The sequence below is a fragment of the Nannospalax galili genome, unplaced genomic scaffold, assembly GCF_000622305.1.
Source record: "Nannospalax galili isolate Female #2095 unplaced genomic scaffold, S.galili_v1.0 scaffold113, whole genome shotgun sequence".
Lineage (NCBI taxonomy): Eukaryota > Metazoa > Chordata > Mammalia > Rodentia > Spalacidae > Nannospalax > Nannospalax galili.
Genome location: NW_008335444.1, coordinates 3870805 through 3896235, shown reverse-complemented (window position 1 = coordinate 3896235; position 25431 = coordinate 3870805). Strand labels below are relative to the sequence as shown.

At 37.5% G+C, this 25431-nt stretch overlaps 1 protein-coding gene across 6 annotated transcripts in view; it reads right to left on the bottom strand.

The window, feature by feature from the left end:
* Camsap2 (calmodulin regulated spectrin associated protein family member 2) overlaps positions 1-25431 on the bottom strand; it is a 136732-nt gene that overhangs the window by 97763 nt on the left and 13538 nt on the right. For all 6 annotated transcript variants that reach the window (XM_017797438.2, XM_017797439.2, XM_008830269.3 and 3 more), the window contains exon 2: positions 21288-21547. In XM_017797438.2, coding sequence (XP_017652927.1) covers positions 21288-21547 — 260 coding nt within the window. The remainder of the gene's footprint in view (positions 1-21287; positions 21548-25431) is intronic.

Sequence of the window (25431 nt, the reverse complement as noted above, 5' to 3'; positions counted from 1 at the left end):
GACTTTTTTCTAGTTCCCTGTCTAGAACTTGTAATGCTAACTACTCTTGCCTTTACTTCTCCTTCACATCTCCTATTAATAATTCAAAGACTTTCTTTTCCTCCTTGATATATGAGTTATGCAATTTGGGAGTCTTTTAGATAGACCCACTGAAGGGTTACTCTAATTGCCTCACCCTGGGTCCCTGTTCAGCATGGAAGGGTTACCTCTTCAGACGGGGTAATGTTAGAGTAGCCAAAAGCCCCATAAAAATAAATAAATCAAAGAAGAAGAAGAAAAAAAAAAAAGGCACTGTCATTATGACCTATTCTAGGAAAAGCTAAGTAAGAACATGAAGAAAGAAACATTTTCCTTTAGACGAGTCACTGTGTGTTACTGACTGAACACAGGGAAACACTGGAGACTTTTATTTTCTAAATTTGAAGTTGAATCCTTTAAGTGTACCTGTACTAAATCTATTTAAAAATGTGAAGCCAGGCATGGTAGTACACACCAGTAATCCCATCCTTGAAGCATGCTAAGTTTAAGGTCATCCGGCTGCACAGTGAAGCTCTGTCTCAACGAACGAATGAATGAATTATGAAACTAAATAATACATGAAAAAAATGTCTTTTACAGAACATATGAATTTACCACAGTTTTCTGTTCTTTCCTTTATCTTATTTATACTGGAATTGTTTTCTACCTAATTTTTTTTGAGACAGGGTTTCCCTGACCCCCAATTCATTTAGACCTTGTTATGTAGACTAGCTATCCTCAATCTCACAGATACCTGCCTGCCATTCCTCCCGAGTGCTGGGATTAAAATTGTGCACCACCGCTCCTGGCTCTAGCTAATATTGATAGGAAAAGATCTGGAAGTCAAACAATAGCTATTCCTAGTAAGTCTATACATTTTTACTGGGAAATGTAAACCCAAAATTTTATTCTTTTCTGACATCTATTTCAAACATATTTCTTTTAACAGTGATATGTTCTCTGGGACTAAAGTGCACAGATGTTCAATTGGATGGTCAAGAGCTTTAAGGCTACTGAAATTCTGACTCCCACCATGTTTTCCTGGGGAATCCAGAATGCCATCATTCTATAAATACAAAAGCCAAACTGGAAGACAGCAAAGAAGCAGGGAATAGCTAAACATCATATTTGAAACAATTTAATGACACCATTCTCTTGAACATACATAGTAATCTTTTTTAAAATTTATTTAATTTTTATTTATGCATGGGTATATATGTACACATGTGTGTGAGTGCTTGTAGAGGCCAGAAGGGGATGTCAGATCCCTTGGAGCTGGACTTACAGGTATTGATGTACTGTGCAAAATGGGTGCTGAGATCTGAACTCTGGTCCTCTCCAAGAGCAGCACACATTCTTCACCACTGAGCCATCTTTCCAGTTTCAAATATTAATCTTTACTATTGTGATTCTTCACTTCGGATATCCACCATCCACATCTTTTTGAAATATTTAGTTATCACCACTAAATTAATGAAAATCTTTTTTATTTATTTTTGTGTGTATGCATGTATTGCCTGCATGTAGGTAAGTGCACCCGTATCGTGTAATGCCCACCGAAGACAGAAGAAGCCATCAGATCCCTGGAATTGGAGTTACAGACAGTTGTTAAGCTGCTATATGGGTGCTGGGATTCGAACCCGGGTCTTCTGCAAGAACAACCAGTATTCTTAACCACTGAGCCATCTCTCCAGCTCCAAAAATCTCTTTTTAAGAGTATACAATTAGCCAGGCATGGTGGCGCACACCTTTAGTCCCAGCACTCGGAAGGCAGAGACAGGCCAATCTTTGTGAGTTCAAGGCCAGCCTGGTCTACACAGTGAGTTCAGGTCAGCTGGGACTACAGGGAGACCCTGTCTCAAAAAGACAGACAAAAAACAAAACAAAACAAAAAACCAACAACAAAGAGTATACAATTGTGGGGCTGGAGAGATGGCTCAGCGATTAAGAGCATTGACTGCTCTTGCAGAGGACCCAGGTTCGATTCCCAGTATCCACACAGCGACTACAAACTGCCCTTAACTGCAATTCCAGGGAATCTGAAGTCCTCTTCTGACCTCTGCAGCATTGCACAACACAGAAACACTCACATACACGCAGGCGATACACTCATACACATAAAATAAAAATAAAACAATTTTTACAAAAAAAGAGTATACAATTGTTATAGCCTAAATCAAAGAAAGAAAATAGTATAAGTTGTTCTTTTTAGAAATCCTTTAGTTGGCAGGTTATGAACTGCTTTAATAAATCATTCAGCATCTGTGTTCTTCTGGCATCCAGTTAGGAAAATCATTTGATCAACTCCACACCAATTCTAAAGTTTTTAAGTGGATTTGATAATGTTCTAGTTAAATTGGAACTTGCTTGTGGAAAAAAAAAAAAAAAAGAAGTAACGGGACTGATAAAAACATCGCCAGAGGTTCCCATGGTGTTTAATAAAAATCACAAACAGCAATATGGAAGCATTGACAGGCCTCAGTCCAGAGGAGGGTTGACAAAGCTGAAGTCATGCCTAGGACTATAGACCTCAGCCAGGAGAGGAAGAGAATAGTGTGAACTATTTAAAGTTTTAAATGGACATACATGAAATTACCAAGTACCTAAAAGACACAAAGAACCAAAACTTAAACAAGCAACTGGAAATCTTTATAGCTGTAAATCTATTCTTAAAAATAAATTTTTACAGGGCTAGAGAGATGGCTCAGCAGTTAAGAACACTGGTTGTTCTTGCAGAAGACCCAGGTTCGAATCCCAGCACCCACATGGCAGCTAACAGCTGTCTGTAACTCCAGTTCCAGGGGATCTGACAGCCTCTTCTGTCCTCCACAGACATTGCATGACATGGGTGCACTTACCTACATGTAGGCAATACACTCATACACATAAAATATAAATATTAAAAAAAATTTACAACTTGAAAAACTATTCCCAGAAATAAACCCAAGCTCCTGTAAATGTTAAATGATACCAATCACTCGTGAAGTCTTCAGAAAAACAAGGAGATTACTATACAATTCATTATACAAGGTCAGTATTACCCTAGAACTTCAGTTAAAGCAGAGAAAGAAATCAGAAAAAAAGAAAAATATCTCTTACCAATGTGGTTGCAAACATCCTTAAGGCAACACTAGCAAATTAAATCCATCAGCATACAAAAGGGGGCTGCCATGATAGCTCAGAGGATAAGGCACTTCCTGCTAAGCTTGAGTTCTATCCCTGGGACCAGTCACTAATAGGAGAGAACCAATTTCTGCAGGTTGTCCTCTGACCTCTACCTGCATACCCTGGCACCCATGTGCATATACATAATCAATCAATCAATAAAATATCATGACCAGATAAATTAACTTCCAAGAATTCAAGACTCTTTTAATATCTGAAAAACCCTCAATTTACATACTAAGAATATAAATGAGGAAAGTCAAGTAATTATTTCAATTAAAAAATCTGAAAAATACACCATCTATTTATGACTTAAATATACAAACACTTCTTAGCAAATTACAAACAGAAATGAAACCCCTAGCCCAATATAGGGCACCTTCAAATACCTTACAAACGGCATCATTCCTTGTTAGTTTTCTTTAATGACAGGATGGGGGACTGCATTCTGTCTATGTGTGCAAGTGTCCTTGTGAAAACTGACCTAAAATGTAGATGGACATGTAAAGAAACTAGAATAACTGAAACAATTCTGATAGGAAAAAAACAACAAAAGTTAGACAGTTTATACTTCAGATTTCAAGACTTACTACAAAACTACACAGGTGAAAACTGTGTGGTACTGGCCTAACAGACACAGATTTCTAGGTCAATCAATAGAGAAAAGAAAAAGTCTTCAATAAATAGGGCTGCCACAACCAGACACCTGTTTGGAAGAAGGAAATCAGTCATAACCCCATTATCCAAAAAGATGAATCCAAAATGAAATTGGATTTAGATAATGATGTAGGCAGAGTAAGAGTTCACAGGATCTAAAAGCACTAGGGATCAAAAGAAAACAAAACTGTACTCCATCAAAAACAAAAATTGTTGGAAACGCATCACTGTAAAAATGAAAAGATGAGTCAAAGATTAGAAGAAAAATCAATCACAATACACCTACTAAGCAAACGACTTGGAATCAGTATAACAACTCTTACAGTAGTAAAAAGACAAAAAAAAAAAAACCATGAGAAAAATGAGAAAACAATTTTCATAGTCACTTCACAAAAGATTTATGAATGACCAATAAACACATTTTTTCCAAAAACAAATTACATCAGTCATCACAGAATACAAATTAAGATCACGAGGAAAAACAAACCTAAAAAATATTTTTATTACTGCTATTAACACTTAGAGATAGAGAAATATGGCCATCTTGCATTGGGCAGCTCAAGCTGAGCTGTCAGATGCCTGCAGTTACATGAAGAACTTGGAGAGACCAGCAGCAGAGACATCCTACAGAGCTGCAGCCAAATTGCTCATGAACAAATAAAGGGATCTTGTTTTAAGCCACTAAGTTTTGGGGTGGTTAGCAAGTTAGCATATCCTTTTTTTATACATGCATTTCCTCTGCAAATGTCTTTCATTCAAATCATCTGAAGGCCCACAGTGATTCTTGTACACATTTCTTTTTGGTAATATGTTAGATGCTGGTTCAAGACCTTTCAGTTTATGCTTGCCGAGTTACAATTCAAAGTTTTTTGGAAAGGAAGGAGTGTACACTAGACAGTAAGCAACATGCTCTAATAAAGACAAGGTTGTAGTTTTGTAGATTTCTTGAACTACAATAAGAAAAAAATCTTTACATTGATACATAAAGAAACCTGTGGCAAAGTTTGAGTACTTAGAGCTCTGAATGGCCCCTGCTTTAGCTGCCACTTGAAGTCTCTGTGGCTCTGGACTGGAACCTGAGCAAAGTAGCTTCATGATATCTGGTCTGAGAATGTTGGCCATATCTATTCTGCAGGTGACATGGAACTGGAAATAATCCTAGACACAGATGCATACAGTTGCTTTACACTAGACCACAAACTGGAACCAACAATTCCACCAAGAGGTGAATGAATAAACAAATTGTGGGACTCATAGAACAGTGTAATATTCAGCAATGAAAAGATATGAACTACACATGACATCAATGAATCACAAGATAACAAAATAATTCAGCAAAATACATGAAATATTTATATATTTTATTTATCTTATGCTTTCAGCTATTTGAAATTATCAAACAAGCAAACTAATCTACATAGAAATGAGATCAATGGATGCCTAGAATAGAGTGAGGTTAGGAACTGATTACAAGAAGGCACAAGAGAATTTTTGGGTGTAATAATGCTGTGTCTTGGGCTGGAGAGATGGCTCGGCAGTTAAGAACACTGATTGTTCTTGCAGAAGACCCGGGTTCGAATCCCAGCACCCACATGGCAGCTAACAACTGTCCACAACTCCAGTCCCAGGGAATCCGACAGCCTCTTCTGACCTCCATGAACACTGCACGACACCGGTGCACTTACCTACACGCAGGAAACACATGCATACACATAAAATAAAAATAAAATATTAAAAAAAAATAATAATGCTGTGTCTTAACTGGACTGGTAATTTTACGAGCACATATATTATCAAGATTCATCAAACTATTTAAACTTTTTGGCAATGCTGGGAATCTAGTCCATGTATGCTATATGCAAGTGCTCTACCATTGTGCTATACCTCTAACCCACAAAAACAAAATAACTGTAAGTAGACATATTTTTTAATATTTTATTTATTATTTTTATTTTATGTGTATGAGTGTGTTGCCTGGATGTACGTCAGTACACTTGTATTGTGTTGTGTCATGCCAGTGGAGGACAGAAGAGGGCATCAGATTCCCTGGAACTGGTTACAGATGGTTGTTAGCTGCCATGTGGGTGCGAGGAATCCAACTTGGGTCCTCTGCAAGAGCAGTGCTCTTAACTATTGAGCCACCTCTCCAACCCCTGACATATTTTATTTTATGTAAACTATGACTTGATAAAGTTTATTTTAAAAGATAACTCTGACCAGAAATCAACTGATTTTATTATGCCCCATGTCTTCATCAGTTCAATGTGGGTTAGTCCTTAGCATGTGGAAAAAGATACTTGCATCTGCATGTTTGTAGAAGCACCACTATCTAGCCCATGTAAAGATTCAACCTCGGTGGCCACTGTCTGATGAAGTGGTGAAGACAATGCAGCATATAAACATAATGGACTATTACTCAACCATAAAGAAAAATGAGGTTTTGTCACTGCAGAAATATGGGTGGTACTGGAGGTCTTTTTAAGTGAAATAATTCAGACACAGAAAGATAAATATGGCATGCTCTAATATTTAGTCCTCAAAGTAAAGGTGGATCTTAGTTGGTAGAGTACATGCCTAGCATGCACGAAGCCTGGGTTTGATCACCAGTATTACATAAACCAGGTGTGGCATTGCAAGCTCCTAATTCTAGCACTCAGGGGACAAAGGCATGAAGAGCAGAGGTTCGAGGACATCCTCAACTACACAGAGTTTGAGGCCAGCCTAGGCTAGAGACCCTGTCATCATCATCATCATCATCATCATCATCATCATCATAATAATAATAATAATGCACAAAATAATAGTTATCAGAGCCTGGGGATAATGTGGGGGAGGAAAAAATGCAGAGAAGAGTCCTAATGGGTATAGAGGTACACTTGGATGGGAAGAATAACTTCTAATGTTCTGTAGCACAGTAGGGTAACTATGATTGACAACAAACTGAATTATTTCAAAATAGCTAGCAGAGAACTGGGGAGAGGACTTGGTAGTTAATTGCTCAGTAGTTAATTGCTAAACGAGTTCAAATCATCAGAACCCACGAAAACACTAGGTGGGTGTGGTAGTCTGTAATTCCAGCTTCAGAAGGCATGGATAGGGGATCCCCAGAAAAAGCTAGTTAGCAAAACTAGCCATATTGGGGAGCTCTGGGTTTGACTGAGACCGTGACACAGTGAATATGGTAGAAGAGGAACCCAGGATGATTCCTGATTTCAACCTCAGGCCTCCACATGCACATTCACCTATGCACCCACTCACTCCCCACATACATACCAACATGCATGCATGCACACAGGCATGCACACACAAACATAAGTGGAAAAAGGAAAAAAAAAAACAGCTAATAAAGGTGACATTAATTTCCAAAATACAAAAGAACAACAAACATCTGAGGTAGCAAGCATGTCAATTATCCTGGTCCAGTCACTACGATTACCTATCTGTATTGAAAACAACACACTTAACTCATAAATGGATATTATAGTAACTGTGTGTTGATTTAAAACAAAATTTCAAGCGGGTCATGGTGACGCACACCTTTAGACCCAGCACTCAGGAGGCAGAGGCAGGCGGATGGATCTCTGTCAGTTCAAGGCCAGCCTGGTCTACATTGTGAGTTCCAGGCCAGTTGGGGTTACAGGGAGACTCTGTCTCAAAAAGACCAAAAACAAAACAAACAACAACAAACAAACACACACACACACACACACACACACACACACACACAATTTCAAATGTGATGGAACACTTGATTTCTTACCCCACAATGCATCAAATGAAATGCATACCTTAAAGTACTCTAAAATTTCTCTGTATGGTCTACATGATAAATAAAATTTGAGCTTAATTTTTTTTTTTTTCATCTTTCTAAGACAAGATCTCCCTGTAGCCCTGGTTGACTTGGAACTTATTATGTAGAACAAGCTGGCTTGAACTCTCAGAGATCCACCTGCTCTGCCTCCAGAGTGCTGGGATTAAAGGCATGGGTCAACATACCTGGCTAAGCTTAATTTTAATCATGTAATATTTCTCTAACAAATGTATCAACTAATACTTCAAAAGGAATTAATGCAGTTTTCCAATGAGCCAAAGACATGCAAACAGGAAAAACCAAACATCAAGAGCATGAAGTATGAACTTTCTAAGAAGGCCACTAGAGTACATTAACAAATCAAGGTTTTAGTGAAGAGCACATGTTGTTCAGATGTACTACCCACAGAGAGCTGGGCAGGACTGATTTGACGACAGCTTATACTCGGCAGTTCAGGCTTGTCAGCCACTGGTCAGCATTAACTGTGCTCCCTGTGCTGACAATATAAAATGATGGCTATGTTCTCTAACCCTTGCACAAGATTATATTCTAGTGTATTTTAACCAGTCACACATGTTGTCTTTCTAAGTATGTTTGTGTTTTGTAGTTTTCCAGATTTGGAAGTTTTCCAGGAATATTTGGTTCTGAGCCAAAAATTGTCTCAAACCCCAAGACCTAAAACAAGTTACAAAACACATACTGAAATATATTTTATTTATAAAAGGAACCACCAGCAAAAGCTTTAGTAAACCACCAAAAAACTATCTGAAAGGAAGTTTGTCAGCAAATTTCTTTCAGCTGGGTGTATCAAGAATGTGGCGGACAGCACTAGCTTTATCAGAAGAGAAACTGAAGCAACATTATGACAGCAGCAGGGCTGTTCCCTAACTGTCTCCTGTCCGGCAGGCTTGTCTCCTAAGTAGGCTTGTTTACCAAGCCCTATGAGTAAAGAAGACAAGGAAGGCCATGATAACCCTATGGTAATTAGCTATATTAGGTTTGTTTTGTTTTGTTTTTTTACTTTTTAAATTTTGTTTTTATTGAATTTGTGTATTTCATACAGAATATCTCAAACAATCTTAATCATTTTTATACCCCCTCCCCCACTAGTACCCTCCCATAGCCCTGCCACTGGAACCCATATACTCTGTCATCCATGTGTAAGGCCCACTGTGTCAAGTCAGTGTCCCCAGACGTTCCCCAGTGCAAATCCAACCACTGAGTAGTCTAGTCCACTTATCTAGACTCTCTTGTTTTAGGAAGATCAGCTCTTCCTCACCTAGCAGTAATCAGTTGCCAATGTTTCTTCAGCTAAGATTGGGGTCTGTTGTTCATTCCCCCAGTTCTATGCTGGGTTTTTGTCTGCCTGAGTTTGCAAGCAACTTGTATATTCTAATACCATTGCCATAGAATCATATGAGCAGGGTCCCAGAAGCTGTAGGACTCTGATTCCATATGGTCATGCACCTCCTCTGTGGCTCTTACAATCTTCCCGCCCCTCTCTTCTGAGATGGTCCCTAAGCCCTGGGTGGATGAAGTTTAATATAGGAGTCCTGTCCAAGGACCAGCATTCTGGAGACTCTCAATCTCTACATTTTGGCCATTTGTGACCTTTTTGTTCTCGACCCTCTGTTGCATGAGCGATCTTCATTAATGAGAATTGAGAGATTTCATTAGTGTTGTCCTCTTTACCCCTGTTCTATGTTCCATGAGCTTTAGGTGTAGCAATTACATTGTAAAAGCTACAGAGACAATTAACAGCTTAATAACAACTGAGAGGATGTAACACTTAGCAGGCTGAGGAAGAAGAGAACTCTTGAGCTAAAGAGTTCAAGAACAGCCTAGGCAATACAGCAAGACCTTGTCTTTGAAAAATAAAAAATAAAAAGAGTAGATGATAAAATAGAACACTAATAATCTAATCAGTTATTTAGATTCTCTTCTCCCTCCAGAACCCCTAAATCCTCCAAGCCCAATAAATGTTTCATGAATTACAGCTCACTATATATAAATCTGTAGGGAGAAAGTAAAACAAAAAACCTCTACCATTCTTAGCAGCAAGCATGACTTCTTGCTCATCATGCAATGTGAAATAGTGATCTTTATATTCGTACTTAGTAAAATAATATTCCTGTCAAATTATTTTTACTGCACTGCCTCTATACTATACTGATATTTATGCTAAAGGACCCTTTTCTATTAAACTAAAATTACTATTAATGGTATTTAACGACTCCCATCTGAAAATCTACAGAGGCTTTCTACATTTCAGACTTATCCCACTGCTTACTTGGTATCTAACACAATTCCTGATTCCCAACCTACCATACCCTATCTAGACCCATTGTCCACAAGGCAACCTAAAGGACTCATAGAAAAGAAAATCAGATCACCTCACTGCCCTGCTTAAAATCTTTCAATGACTTTCCTATATACTTGGAATAAAATGTGAACTTAACATGCCCTACAGGGTTTTAGCTGTCTTGGCTTCCATCATTTTCCCTAAATCTCATATTCCACCCCCAACCTTGCTCACTACCAACCCCAGTGGCTTTCTTTCAATTATTAAAACATACCAAATTTACTCCAACATCAGGACCTGTAAGCTTATTTCTTTTTGCCTAGAATGTCCTTTTCCCAGATCATCATATGTTGGTTTCTTTGGTATTTATGTTTCAGTTGAAATGTCAACTCTCTATGCAGGCCTTCTCTGACTACCTCTGAGAAAATAGCAAATTCTACAGTCATTTGCAGATTTATTTCCTTCACAGCATTTCTGAAATTGTCAACCATCAGATTAAATGTTTACTGGTCATCTTTGCTACCAAAATTATGCTGATTCCCAACCTACCTCACCCTATCAAAGCAGGGGCTTGGTCTGTCTTCTTGTTACTTCTCTTTATCATTTCCTGCCCACAGTCATTTTCAATGGATGCTTATTGGATGAGGTTAAATATGTCATATTATACAAATTATATATTAAGTAAACATGACTCTAAAATTTCACATTTTGAAAATATCCCAGGAAATTCCTAGCAGAAACTTTGTCACACACATATGAATTCTATTTTGTGGGATAGGCACCATGCAAAGTTCTTTATATTTACTCCCACTGGCTATGCTCTACCCCCATCTTTGTCTAGCTGGCTCCCTGTTGTTTCGGATCTGCTCAAATACCTTCTTCTGTGTAAGGCTTACCCTAACTACTCTAACAGAATGGCACAAATGCCGTTCAGATCACTCTGCCATACAACCCTGTTTTTATTTTTTTCCCCACAGTTCTCGTAACTCTTGAAAGTTCTTTTATTTATTTACCTATTTATTTATATATAAAAGTCCCAATTTTAGCTTCAGGAAACAATAATCAGCATTCTCACTTCCCTGCGAGAGTATCAAAAGATCTACCTGGGCCAGGCCCCTGGGACAGCTTTGTAGCATACCTTACTTAGTAAGGTAATCCATTTGAACATCCCTTTCAAACACCCAACAGTACAGGCTCAGAAGGAATCTTACTATTGCAAAGATTTCTCCCCAGCTACAAGAAACTTGTTTGTGCAAGAATTTGAACACAAGCAAGTATCCAAATGAACAGCTTTGAAAGCATTTCTAATGATCACCTCTTTATTTAGATGACATCACATAATAAAGAAAAATAACTTGCTAAACTGCTATTAGCTATCAAATTACAAAAATAAAAAATAAAAAATGGATCATAGGAGTAGGAGATCAATATGCTCAGCATAGACCAGGGGTGTGCGTGGTTATACACAGCTGTGGTGACTGTCCACTGTTCTATGATACTGGATTGTAATTCTGAAAATTAGAAAGGACTGTTTTTATACCAAATTTGCTAAAAAAAAAAAATCTCAATCTATGCTCTAATTACGTGTGCATATTCTCCCCCCCGCCCCGCCCCGCATCATGTGCATATTCTAGCTAGCTTTGTTTTGACATATTTAAATTTAAACTTAAGGAGAATATTGTTACCTCAAAATAGGACAGATCTCAGACACTAAAGAAAGCAAGGTTACCTTATAGGTACCATGTATTTACATAGGTTAACTACACTGAATTTAGCTCTTCCTTTTTTCTTTTGGAAAAAAACCCAAAAACTCCTAGTTAATATTTTAAGATTTACCACTCAATTTTAGAAAATTAACAGACACATGAAAACAAAATTCTATACCTTTCCTGAGCTGGGGATGTAGCTGGGTAGATACTGCACTTGTCTAGCATGCCAAGACACTAGGTTCAATCCTCAGGCCTGCACACAAATAATTCCCTTTCAATACAGCTTCTCTAGCCTTCCAGCCTGTTAGCTCAGGCCCCAGCAATTTCATCTCTCCTGAGTGGTCTCTCTTTCACAGTACCACCAAAGTGACTTTCTGAGGCACAAATCTAATTACACCCTGTCTGTAGGGTTTAGCCTCTATTCTATGTAATTCCCTGTCACTTCCAGGAGAAAACCCATATTTGTCATATAAAAGGTCATTCAAGCCCTGCCTCCACCTATTCTGTGATATCATTGCTTCTCATCTCCTAATATGTACCTAATGCTAGTTACAAGTACATCCCTTACTTTCCTGAGTGTATCATGCTGGAACACCCCCTTTAACACCCCTTAATTCCCACATATATTACCACACAGATAGCCTTCATTTCCCTACCTAGTAAATTCCTTCATACCTTTCCAAACTTGGTTTAAAGGCCAACAAAATGGCTCAGCAGGTAAAGTGTTTGCCTTGCAAATCTGACAAGCTGAGTTAAATCCCTGGAATCTATGTAAAAAAGGAGAGAAGTGACTCCACAAAGTTGTCCTCTGACCTCCATAAGTGTACCATGATCCATACGCTCACACACACTCACACACACACAATAATAATAATAATAATAATAATAATAATAACATTTTTTTTTAAAACTCTTGAACAATAATAATAATAATAATAATAATAATAATAATAATAAACTAAAAAAATAAACTCGAGTAAGACTGAGTTTTGTGCCTATATATTCTTAAAACATATGTATTAGAACTTGGTTAATTTTCTATAACTCTCACCAGAAAGTAAAACAGTGAAGGCACAAACTTTTTAAGCATGGTAGACGGTATGAAGCAGAAGCTCTTTAAATAAAGTGGTTAAAGCTAATTCAGTTTTATCATAAGTACAAGTTTTTGTGAAATTATCTGTTAAAACAATTGTGATTCACAAGTCATTTCTACTTGAAAATAAACTTGAGCTCCAAATAAATTATAAACATTTTCTCTAACACAAAAAACATGGCTAAGGTATCAAAAGCTAATGTGAATTTTTATTTTACCTTATTATTAGTGTGTATATGCACGTGTACATGCATATGGAGGTCAGAGGTAATCCTTAGGCATGGGAGACATCCACTTCATTTTTCCAGACAAGGTTTTTCATTAAGACTGAAGCTCAGCAATTTAGCTAGGCTGGCTTGCCAGTGAGCCCCAGAGATCCTCCTGTCTCTACCTCCCTACACTGGAGCATGCCACGACACACTGGCTATTCACATGGGTGCTGGAATCAAGCTCAGATCTTCATGCTTGCAACTTCACCAACTGAGCTATCGTCCCAGCCCCAATAATGCCGATTTTGAAAAACTATTTTATGTGTGTTACGTGTGTGTGCGCACATATGTGTTCATGTGAGTACAGGGGTTCCCAGAGTCCAGAAGAGGACAGCAGATTCCCTAGAGCTGGAGTTACAGGTGGGTGTAAGTCATCTGACATGGGTGCTGGGAATTAACTCGGGTATTCTGCAAGAACAGTACTTGATCTTAACCCTGAGCCAACTCACCAGCCTCAATAGTGTGAATTTTTAATAGAGGTGTACACAATATGCTACCTAGAAACAACAGAATTCAAATTAGGTACACAATGGGTGGAAAAGAGAAACCTGAATTCTAGCAATGAATAAAGGGAAAAAGATCCTAATGAAAAAGAGCTATGAGAAGCCTGGAAGAATGGCTCAGTGGTTAAGAGCATTTGTTGCTCTTGCAGAGGACCTGGGTTCAGCTCCCACACCCACTTGGCAGCTCACAACCATCTGTAACTCTAGTTCCAGGGCATCTTATGTCCTCCAAGGGCACCAGGCACATACAGGCAAATACTCATACACATAAAATAAAAATAAATCTTAAAAAAAACTATAGGAAGTTAAAATTTTTCAAAGACAAGTTCTGCTTTAAAAAATTTGAAAGGCATTCTTAATGCGAGCGTGACACCTACAGTGGTCAGTGAATACACAGAGCATAAAACATGATAAAATAATACTTCTTTACCTATAAAAAGTCCTTTTTGAAGACAACAAAATATTTCCACTATCTCTGCTCTAACTACAATTGCACTGTCCTTGCCTCGGGGTATAAGAAAGCAGTATAATACTAGTAGCATGGCTGGGTCTCAATGCTTTAAGCTTTTAGTTTCTGAATTTATTAAAAAAACAGCTAATGCCAGGCGTATTGGTATACACCTGTAATTCCAGTGTTCAAAAGGCTGCAGCAAAAGGCCTGCTGTGAGTTTGAGGCCAGTTTGGGCTACACAGCAAGTTCTAGGTCAGCTGGGTTTACATAACAAGATCCTGCTCCCTGCCACCAAAAAACAAAACAACTAAGTAAAAATAAGTCAATAAAGCATTCATTATAACAATAGCAACTCATAAGAGAACAGTTTATGTCTCACCCACTGGCGTATCATTCCACTTTAATTTATATTAAGTAAACAGAATAGTCTACTTTTTTATATTCATTAGCATAAAGAAATTTTTTTAATTGGGAGGCTGGAAATGTAGCTCAGTTGATAGGGTGCTTGCCTAACACATGCAGGAAGAGCTATGGTTGATTTCTGGCAGTAATGGCCCAGGTATGGTAGTACATACTGGTAATCCCAGCACTCAAGGGATAAAGGCAGGAGGATCAGAAGTTAAAGGCCATCCTCAACTACATAGTGAGCAGGAGGTCAGCCTGGGTTACATTTTTTTTTTTTTGGTAAAATTAAAAAATAAAGTGCAAAAAAGTTGACTTATGTTTGTTCCCAACAAAATCTGATCAACAATAACATTTGTCAAACAAGCCACATCTGAAAAATTGATCTCATTTCACACGACACATACTGTAAATGTATGCACATTTATTTAGCTTTATGAATGTCAACTTTTATTTCCTACAGATATACATAAATATAGTTGGGAAATTAATTCACAACCAAGAGTTTAATCTATAACAGTCTACGGTCTACATAATAGTTGGGTAAACAGGATTCTAAATACTTAAGTGTGTAAATGTGCTTCAGTTTACAGCAAAGTAAAGTAGAAAGTCACAGTTCTGGCTCAGATTCTAATTTTAGTTTTACTACACAGCCATGCTGTCTTAGGCAAATCACAAGATTTCTGAGTCCAACATGGGTATTATATGTATAAAATGACCTTGGATTAGATAAACAATTTCCATACATTCTTGAGCACATAAATCACCCGTTTAAAAAAAAAAAAAATCAGGGCTGGAGAGATGGCTCAGCAGTTAAGAACACTGACTGTTCTTGCAGAAGACCCAGGTTCGAATCCCAGCACCCACATGGCAGCTAACAACTGTCCGTAACTCCAGTTCCAGGGGATCCAACAGCCTCTTCTGGGCATTGCATGACACGGGTGCACTTACCTACAAGCAGGCAATACACACATACACATAAAATAAGTATTTAGGAAAAAAAAAAAAAGCACATTTTAAGAAATACATGTCCCTAAGCTGGCATGGTGGTACACTCCTGCAATCACAGCACTTGGGAGGCAGAGGCAAGGAGGATTGCCAAGTTCAAGGCCAGGCAGGGCTACATAGCAATACTGTGGCTCAAAACAAAACAAAAAAATGCATGTCCCTCTCTTTCTCTAAAAGTTATAATTTGGCAGCTCTGACTAGAGGATCAGAGAATCTATATTCAAAGCTTCCCAAACAACCATCAGCGAGTTTTATATATTATACTGGTTTCTGATTTCTAAGGTTCCTTCTAGCAATAAATTTCATAGCTTTGAAATTTTATGACCCTGAGCAATACTCCAGTTCATCTAATATTAATACAGAAACTTTATTTCACTAAAGAGCAATCAAAACTTTCTGCATTCTTAAGCTACCTTACTTAGCATTTGGTTCCGTTTGCTACAAGCCCCTCAAGTCTTGTCAACTCCTACTCTGGTTACCACCTAGTTGCAAATTTAATGTTAAGTATATATTCATTTATTCATGCTAATACTCAGAACTGTGTGGAGTTTGTTTTTTGTTTTTATTGAGTCATGGTCTCACTATAGACTCAGCTGGCCTGGAACTCACTATGTAGACCATCCCAAGCTAGCTTGTGATTCGCCTGCCTCAGCCTCCTGAGTGCTGAAATTCAAGGAGTGAACCACCACCCCAGCCCAGAAATGTGTGTTTTTTAACAATGTAACTATATTCATCCCTGGTACCCTAGCAGACTGTTCCAGGATCGCCCAGGGACACTAAAATCTGTGGAATCTTGAGTCTCTTAACTATAGTATTTAACATTTAGATATAATATCCTCCCTACTTTATCTCTAGATTACTTGTATTAGCTAATATAATGTAAATGCTATGTAAATAGCCGTTATGGCATACTGTTGATGGAATAACAAGGGGAAAAAAAATCTATTCAGTACAGACATATTTTTTTCTGGTTGAGTCCACTGATGCAAACGTCATGGATACCAAGGGCTGATTGTAATTTGTTTAAATTGGTCCTTTATTCATTTATTTATACTATTCATTAGGCAAAATGACAATTCCTTCTATAAATCTAATTGATAATGTATATGTAGTGGAGTAAAATTATAAGCATTATAATTACCAGTTGGCTTTAAAACACAGTGACTAAAAATGCTTTACCAGTGATTATAAATGGGAAACATTTTAACAGCTGTAGCTCTCAGGATCAATTACTATCCACAGCATTTAAAGTTATAACCTCAAACCTTTTAAAAGCAATGTCACAAAAAAATGTATATTCATGTTGGGCATGGTGGCACATGCCTTTAATAACCAGCACTGGGGAGGCAGAGGCAGGCAGATCTCTGTGAGTTCAAGGCCAGCCTGGTCTATATAGTGAGTTCCAGGCCAGTTGGGGCTACAGGAAGACCCTGTCTCAGAAAGACTTTAAAAAAAAAAAGTGTACAAAAAAAAAAATCAACAAATTTAAAAAATGAGTTATATTTGAGGAGGAAGGATAAAAATTTACACCATGTTAAACAGTAGAGGTGATAAACATTACCACTGAAATCTACCCGTTTATACCCATACACAGGTGCCAAGGAGTCAAGTGCAACTGACCACGATTAATAATCAGATGCATACAGATTAGAGACGCATGTGCCAACATCTAAGCATTATTAGCAAAAACAATGAGTCTTTCTGTAAGAAACAGTGTATTTTAAAATGAATTGGAGATCTTTTTTAAAGATTAAAAACTCGTTCAATTTTATGTCTACAGGGTTTATATTGAGTTCAATATTGTGTAACTGTATTAATTCAACTGTGAACCTAAAAATTTTATAGCCACTTTTGAAAGAGATGTATCTTTGGTCTGGAAATTGTTATTGAGAATGTTAAAGCTGTAATGAAATGCTTCTAAAAAATAAAAAAATTTTAGGCCGGGCGTGGTAGTACACGCCTTTAATCCCAGCACTCAGGAGGCAGGGACAGGCGGATCTCAGTGAGTTCAAGGCCAGCCTGGTCTACATAGTGAGTTCCAGGACAGCTGGGGCTACAGGGAGACACTGTCTCAAAAAGACCAAAAAATAAAAAAATTTAAAAAAATTTTTTAAAAAGCATATATTCTCCAATATGATCTCATTTATTAACAAAAAGATATCCCTGTCTCTCATACACCCCCAAATTAATAAGACATGATTATTCAAAGTTGCCTTAGTCATATATCTTTTCTTTTTAAAGCCTGATGATTGACTATGACGAGATCTCAAAGCTTCAGCTAGTTATTTATGGGACCCTTGAATTCAGCATTTAGAGAATTCTTCAGCATTTGTTCTCACTTCCTGTTTTCTTAAAAAGCTAAAAACAGAAAAGCTAAACATATTTCTCTTAAAAAATTTAAATAGTAGAAACCTTTCACATACATATAAAGCACTTCAGACAACTATCATTTCTACTTGTCTTCTCTAAGTTTTAAAGTAGCATATATAATTATACAAAAAGGTTAATAACAAAGAAATATTTCAAATAACATAATTTCCATAAATCTCTTCACTCCATTTTAATTCCATTTCCCAGGAAAAAAAAAAACAAAAACAAAAAACAAAGATAACAGTCTGGTCAACACTGATCTAAAAACCATTCTCATAATATATATGATTGCAGGGAAAGTTTTTTTTTTTGTTTTGTTTTTTCTTGTTCTTTTTGAGACAGGGTCTCCTTGTAGCCCCAGCTGTCCTGGAATTCACTATGTAGACCAGGCTGGCCTTGAACTCACAGAGATCCACCTGCCTCTGCCTCCCGAGTGCTGGGATTAAAGGTGTGCGCCACCACGCCCGGCCGGAAAGTTTGTTTTACACTGTATCAGACTTTGATCAGAAAGAATTAGGAAGAACATTATTCTTAAAATGTTAAGATGAAAGGCTGAGAGATGGCTCAGAGGTTAAGAGCACTGACTACTCTGCAGAGGACCTAGGTTTGGTTCCCAACACCCACATGGTGGCTAACAACCACTTATAACTCCAGTCCCAGGGGATCTAATATCCTCTTCTGACTTTCACAGGCATTGGCCATTGCACAACATGGGTGTCATTTACACATATACACGCAATACACACATAGACACATTAAAACAAAACAAAAAAAAAGTCAAGATGATACTTCTCTAACTACCAGATTTTGCTTTTCTGAAATGGCTGTGAGCTGACATATGGTAAAATTACTAAACTAATTTAGAACTGTAAAGTGGTAGGAGAGGGTAGAGAGGGTATCAATACATTCACTGCAATTAAAGACACTATTTTAGATAACACCTTTCAAAAAGCAAGACATAGAAACAACTGATAACTTTCAAAAATGTTTAAGGAACAAAATTTTACTACTCAAAAATTTGCCTACATAAGCTTTTGAAAAAGAGTTATGTAATATTATAATAGCAAGAACCAAAAAATTACAGCAATTGACAAACTCTAAATTCTAACAAAAATTGAAAGTATACAATTAAAATGTGGGTCAATAAATGTGACACTGCAAAGGGTTAAGTTGATGTAGTCTAGGCTGAAGTTCTAATAAGCAACAATTAGAAGGTAGGGCCAGAAAAACAGGGAAATTATATATCATACAGATTAATTCTTTAAATATTAAACACATTCAAAGTTATCAGCAGGCTCTATAGTGTGAAAGAAATCTAAGCATACAATTAGCTATCTACCAAACTTGTTATTTCTAAATTAATTCTCCAAGAATCTTCAGTCTATTTTTACACCCAAAAACTGCATTAAAAAATTTAGAAAAATATGTTGTTTGTTTCCTTCTTATTAAAGAGAATCTAAAATAGATAACCTACTTTAAAGACATCTGGGTTATCTAATACATACCTACCTGTATCTGAAAGAGTAGCTACTAAGCAAACACTGATTCACAGAATCAGCAAGGTGCTCCCTAACTAACTACTTGGCCTTTAAACTCCCAACTTGAAATGGAAGTAACTGCCATTTACATCCAACTAGTAGACTGAACCCTGAAGAGCTGACTGTGGCATACTGATGAGACATAAAAGTAGAATTCTACTTATCCCTGGTGCTAGTAAATAGTTCACACTATACATGTACATGTTCGCATAAAGCACATGTACAAAAGTCAAGAGGGTGGGTAACCATATGTGAATCTGGAGCCATCAATGAGAGTTGAATATCTCACAGCTGATAACAGATCAACCAATGTTCTGTTATCATTAATAAAATAAAAATCTGTAAATTATTCTTGAGAAATTATTCTCAATTCTTCACAAGTAAGTTTTTAAAAGAAATAATATAGAAAGTAGAATAAATCATCACCTCACTTAGTGCTCAACTGAGTAATTTTGTTCATGCTTCTTGAATTTCCTAATGTTATAACACACCCTTTTATAAAACACTCCTTTCTCCCAAGACTACTGTTCTCATATGCGAAACATAATTTAATCTAGCATGCAAAACCATTTTTTCTTTTTAAAAACATTCTTTCCTTGTGGGGACAGGGAGGTGCATATGCGTGTGTGGTGTATGTGCACATTTATTTTCGAATGCAGAGGCCAGAGGAAGATGTTGGGTGTCCTGCTCTATCACTCAACCCTTACTCTTTGAGACAGTTTCTCGCTGAGCCTGGAACTAGACTAGTGGCCAACAAATTCCAGCAATCTTTCTGTCTCTGTAGCCGATAGCACTGGAGTTACAGACATGCATGGCAATAGCCAGCTCTTTTTATGTGGTTGCTTGGGATTCGAACTCAGGTCCTCATGCTTGCACAGCAACCACTATGACCCACTGAGCCATATCCCAAGCCTTGCTTTTTAATAATATTTAATAACATGCTTGGTAATATTTGCATTTTGTGAAACTTAGGCTAAAGCATACAATAAGCTTAAAATTACTTGGATTTATGTCTTCTGACTATCTATGACTTACTGCATGCTTGCTCCAGGCTCACTTAGAATCATTCTACATGTATTTTCTATAAGAAATGAGTTAATGGTTGTTAATCTAATACACAAAATCTCCCAAGAGGTTATTCAAACACATAAAAGAGAATCTACATTTATGAATTATTTTTTGATCTATTTTTGTGTTACAAACATTTTTAACTTTATGTATGTGCATATGTACATGAGCACATGTATATGAGTTGTATGTACATGTACATGAACACATATACGTGCATGTGAGTATGCACACATGGAAGCCAGAGGAGGGTAGCAAATGTCCTCCTTTATTGCCCTCTACCTTTGAGGTAGGGACTCTGGCTGAACTTGGAGCTCTTGTTTTTTGGCTAGATTGGCAGCCAGCAAGCCCCACCAATCCTCCTGTTCCTGCCTGATTCGGTGATGGGATCATAGGCCAGCACAGGACTAGCCTGGCTTTTACATGGCTGCTAGAATCTGAACTCTGGTCCTCATGCTCGCAGAGCAAGTGTTCTTAACTGAGGAGCTACCTCTTCAGCCCCCATATGTAATTTTTTCATGTGGTGCTGGAAATGAAAGTCTGGGCCTTGTATATGCCAGGCAAGCATTCTATCATTGAGCCTCTGCTCCTAAAAGAAAACTTTAAAATCTCAACTCCTGCTTAATGAAAATAGTCAAGGATCCATTTTCTCTTACAGCTAATCTCTATAATGAAAAAAAATTGAATTGAAGAAAAATTATGTCAAATAGTTGGAAATTATATAATTGTTTCTTTCAGATATTAGATGGTACCTAATATTCCAAAATAGTTTGTTAAAATCTTTACTTAGAAACAAGTTTTACAAGAACAAGATGGCTTTTAAACACTAGGCAGGGATGATTTTTTAAAGTTTTCAATTTTAGAGCATAATTTACAACAGTATGCATTTCAAACAGAATCATCCTGTGAATACAAGGACTCACCATCTGTATGGGTTTCTTGTGGAGATCTCGCTCAGTTACCAATTTTTCTTGGTCAGTGACATAAAGACCTTTCTGTGCTAAAGCCTGGATTACAGCATCGTGGCCCAAAAGGGGTTTTGCCGCATCACTCTTGAGAATGAGACTCCCAGCACGACAGTACAGCTCAGCTGACAGAAGAAGATTAACAACAGGTGGTTTGATGTGCTCCTGGTCATACTGATCTGTGTAAAATGGTTCTCCAAGTTCCTCTGGCACATTTTCTGTAAAGATTAAGGGGGAAAAAAAAAATCTCTTTACAATATTTTTTAACAGGAACACAAGTTATTTAATAATTATTAATCATACCACAGAAACTTGAGATTCTTTCTAAAAATAATATCCTTAACTAGAAGGATGATTTGGGGGGGGGACCTTGAATATAAGATTTAGAATGAAAAATATAAATTTCCTTTACAAAAGATATGGTTCTGAGGATATTCCAAAAGGGGATATACAATAAGAAGACGAAAATAGGGTGAAAAGTTTTTTTTAGTAACTCTGAGGAGGGTATTCCCACATGCAGTGTCTTAAGTACAGAATGAATCATAAGATTCCTAAAGGCCAATGTCAGTGAACTGCAGTCACACATGTAAGCAATCAGGAAATGCACCCAATGGCTACTTCAGACGGCTGTTAGGTCTTTGCTACCCGAGAGAAATAAATCCTTTGCCCAAAGTTTTACAGTTACCAAGCAGTAGAACTAAGGCTGCCTAACTCATCTGGTCCTGCTTTTTTAAGGCCCCCAGGTCTTTCTCCCTTTTTGCTTAGCCTGAAATTACTGAGGGGAAATTACAGCAACGGCTTAGAAAAGACTCACTGCTAAAAATCTTTCATTCAATACTGATGGCTACAAAAATCATACATAGGGCAGACCGGAGAGCTGGCTCAGCAGTTAAGAACACTGGCTGCTCTTGGAGAGGACCCAGGTTCAATTCCCAACATCCACATGGCAGCTAACAACTGTCCTTAACTCCAGTTCCAGGAGATCTGACGTCCTCTGCTGACCTCTGTGGGCACTGCACAACACAGGTGTGCTTACATACATGCAAGCAATACACTCATACCCATAAAATAAAAAATAATATTTTTTTAAAAAAAGGAAAATCAAAGCCTGCACCAATCCAGAAGGAAGATAACAAGTTTATTTTTAAATATGCCAAGTTTGAAATGATATAAAAAATATCGAAGTAGAAATATCTAGTAAGCAGCAAGAAATATAGGGCTCATGAAAGAGGTCAGAGTGAACGTATCAATTTCGGATTTTGGAGCCATCTAAAAATATCCATGTTTAATAATTGAAAACACTTTCTTTTCTTCCTAGTTGCACGAGTGAGCCAACCTTAAACGTAACACAGGGACTCAGCATTGTAAACTACAGACTTCAGTACTGGTAGTAAATTTTAATATCATAGACGCTAAATAGTCACTAACTAGTAGGAAAAAAAAAAGTAAAAGAAAGTCATACTAATTATCATAAAATATGTAAGTGGACTTTATTTCCTGTATCAATAAAAAATGATTAATATAGGTGATTTTGACATTAAACACTAGCCACGCAAAGAAAAGTGCTCATTACCAGAATTACAAATCTATCTAATACTTACTTAATGTTTTTCTATTCATTTTCATACACAGCTTTATAAAACCTCTTGGTGAAATGGGCAAGTAAGGTAATACACAAATAAAAGTAAAGACATACTTACTTTGTATGTGTGAGACACTGCTCAAAGCATAAATTCTGTCATTTAAACCTAACCTTTTTATTTCCATCTGATAGATAAAGAACTTAAGAACAGTTATCTTGCCCAAAGACATAAAGCTATAAATACAGAAATCTAGTTCTAAACTATACAGCTAATCAACTAAAAAATAGCATTGGCATTCCAAGCTCACAAGAGTGGAGGGTGGAAGATGCAAGACCCAGGGACTATTTCCTTTTTGTCAAGGCATACCCACAAACTTAACCCGCAAGAGCCTAAGTTACAAAAGGATCCCCATACAAAGAAAAAGGAACAAATAGACAGTAAGTCAAAGAATTCTTCAAGAATATGTAAAAACATATTTTCAACCCCCCCCCCCAAAGAATGAAAAACTGTCATGGAGCCAAGCTGCTTTCTAAATATCTATGTTTATAACTACAGGCAAATGTTACTCTAGGCCTAATCAGAGAAGCTTCTCTAACAAAGAGCAGCAGTCAATACAGAAACACACTGCTGCTCAAAGTGACAGTTGAGTGCTCAGCCCTCAACAAGACATGTATATACCCTCTGAGGCTCAGGGGAACATGATAGAAGAAGAGGTAGAGAGCATCTAAGAGCTGGAAGATAGGAAGACGAGCTGTGAAAGTTATCTTCTGGCCATGACAGAGTCAATGCAATCATGAGCTCACAGCAGCTGGAGCTGCCTGGATTAAGCCTGCACAAGACTAGGCCTGTTAATAGTCAATCACAGATCTGGGAGGGGCTCAGAGGGCCTACCCTCTCTGATGGCTTGTGGCAAAGAGGCAGACATTGTCTCTAGTACCTACTGATGAGCCCACCAGGCTCCAATGGATAGCTCTAAACCCACAATAACACAGATGGCCCCAGTTACATTGAGCAAGTCACAAAACAAAAGAAAAAGATATGAATGGGGGAAAGAATCTCTTAGGGAAGAGAATCTGGGGATAAAAGGGGTTGGGGGGTGAAAGGTCCAAGAGGGTGGGGGAATGACAGCAATCAGAATGCATTATATACATGTATGAAATTGTCAGAACAACCTTTTAATTCATTCATTTTTATTTTATGTATATGAGTGTTCTGCCTGCATGTATGTAAGTGCACCCGTGTTGTACAACGCCCATGGAGGTCAGAAGAGGGTGTGGGATTCCCCTGGAGCTGGAGTTACAGAAGTTGTTAGCTGCCATATGGGTGTTGGAAACTGAACCCAGGTCCTCTGCAGGAGCAGTCAGTGGCCATCTCTCAAGCCCCCAGAGAATAAATTTTATAAAAGTTATTTTAAAAAATGAAAAGTTCCATTTTGAGTAACTCATGGCAATACTCAAACCTGGACATCCTGTGCTGGGATTAAGGGTGAGGACACCACACCCAAGAGACCACTTAAATCCTCAAAGACCTAAGATTTTCAAAACATCAGATCATAATGGTTTATATATTATTTTTCAAAATGACTTGGAATTGTATATTTTTTTTAAAAAAGAGAACTAAGACAGTATATTAGAAAATAAGTGAGCAAAACCAGATAAAACATTTCACTCTTCTTAACTGCAGAACAAAAGGTAAGAAACTCATAATTACAGAATGGTTGAGGGAAATACCACTGCTAGTCTACAAAGGGTTTGACTGGTTCTTGCACACCAGGTCTTTAGTAGAACCCATCTTACTCATGTTATTATGAATCCTGACTAGATCTCAGTTTTGAAATCCACATGCATCTGAAATGCTTGAGGGGCAGGTAAAGCAGTAGTCCAAGTACTGCTCAGACAACTGTCTATAAAGCTGGATTAGCTGCCAGCCTCATCCACATTCCTCCAAATGGAACAGATTTCTTACAATAATAGAGAGGCAGGAAGAGGGAATGCCTTCTTTTTCAAATCTAAAAACTTGTTTCTAAAATAACTTTAACATTTCTGTGAATTTAAAAAAATCCAATTAAAGGTAAGCCAAACTCAAACTCTGAATTAATTTGAAAGACATAAAAAGTGATCATAAATGGGAAAAGAAACTCATAGTAGCAAAAGTAATCTAAGAAAGTTATAATTAAAGGGGTTTTGGGGGGGGGTTGTTTGGGTTTTTTTGCCTATCAAAATGTCAAAAAAGGAGCTGGGAAGATGGCTCTGTGAGTAAAAGTGCTTGCTGCTAAATGTGACAACCTGAGCTAAGTTCCTAGAGTCCACAAAAAAAAGCTGGATGTGGTGGCACAAAAACCTAGTGTTGGTGCACATCTGTAATTCCAGTACATCTAAGATGGGAGGAAGAGAAAGAACAGGCCAGTAGGCTTATGGGCCAGGTAGCCTGGAGCCAAGTGGCATCAACAAGAGAGTATCTTGCCTCTACAGAGGACGGTGACAAGTAACTCCTAAAAACTGTCTTCTGATCTCTACAGA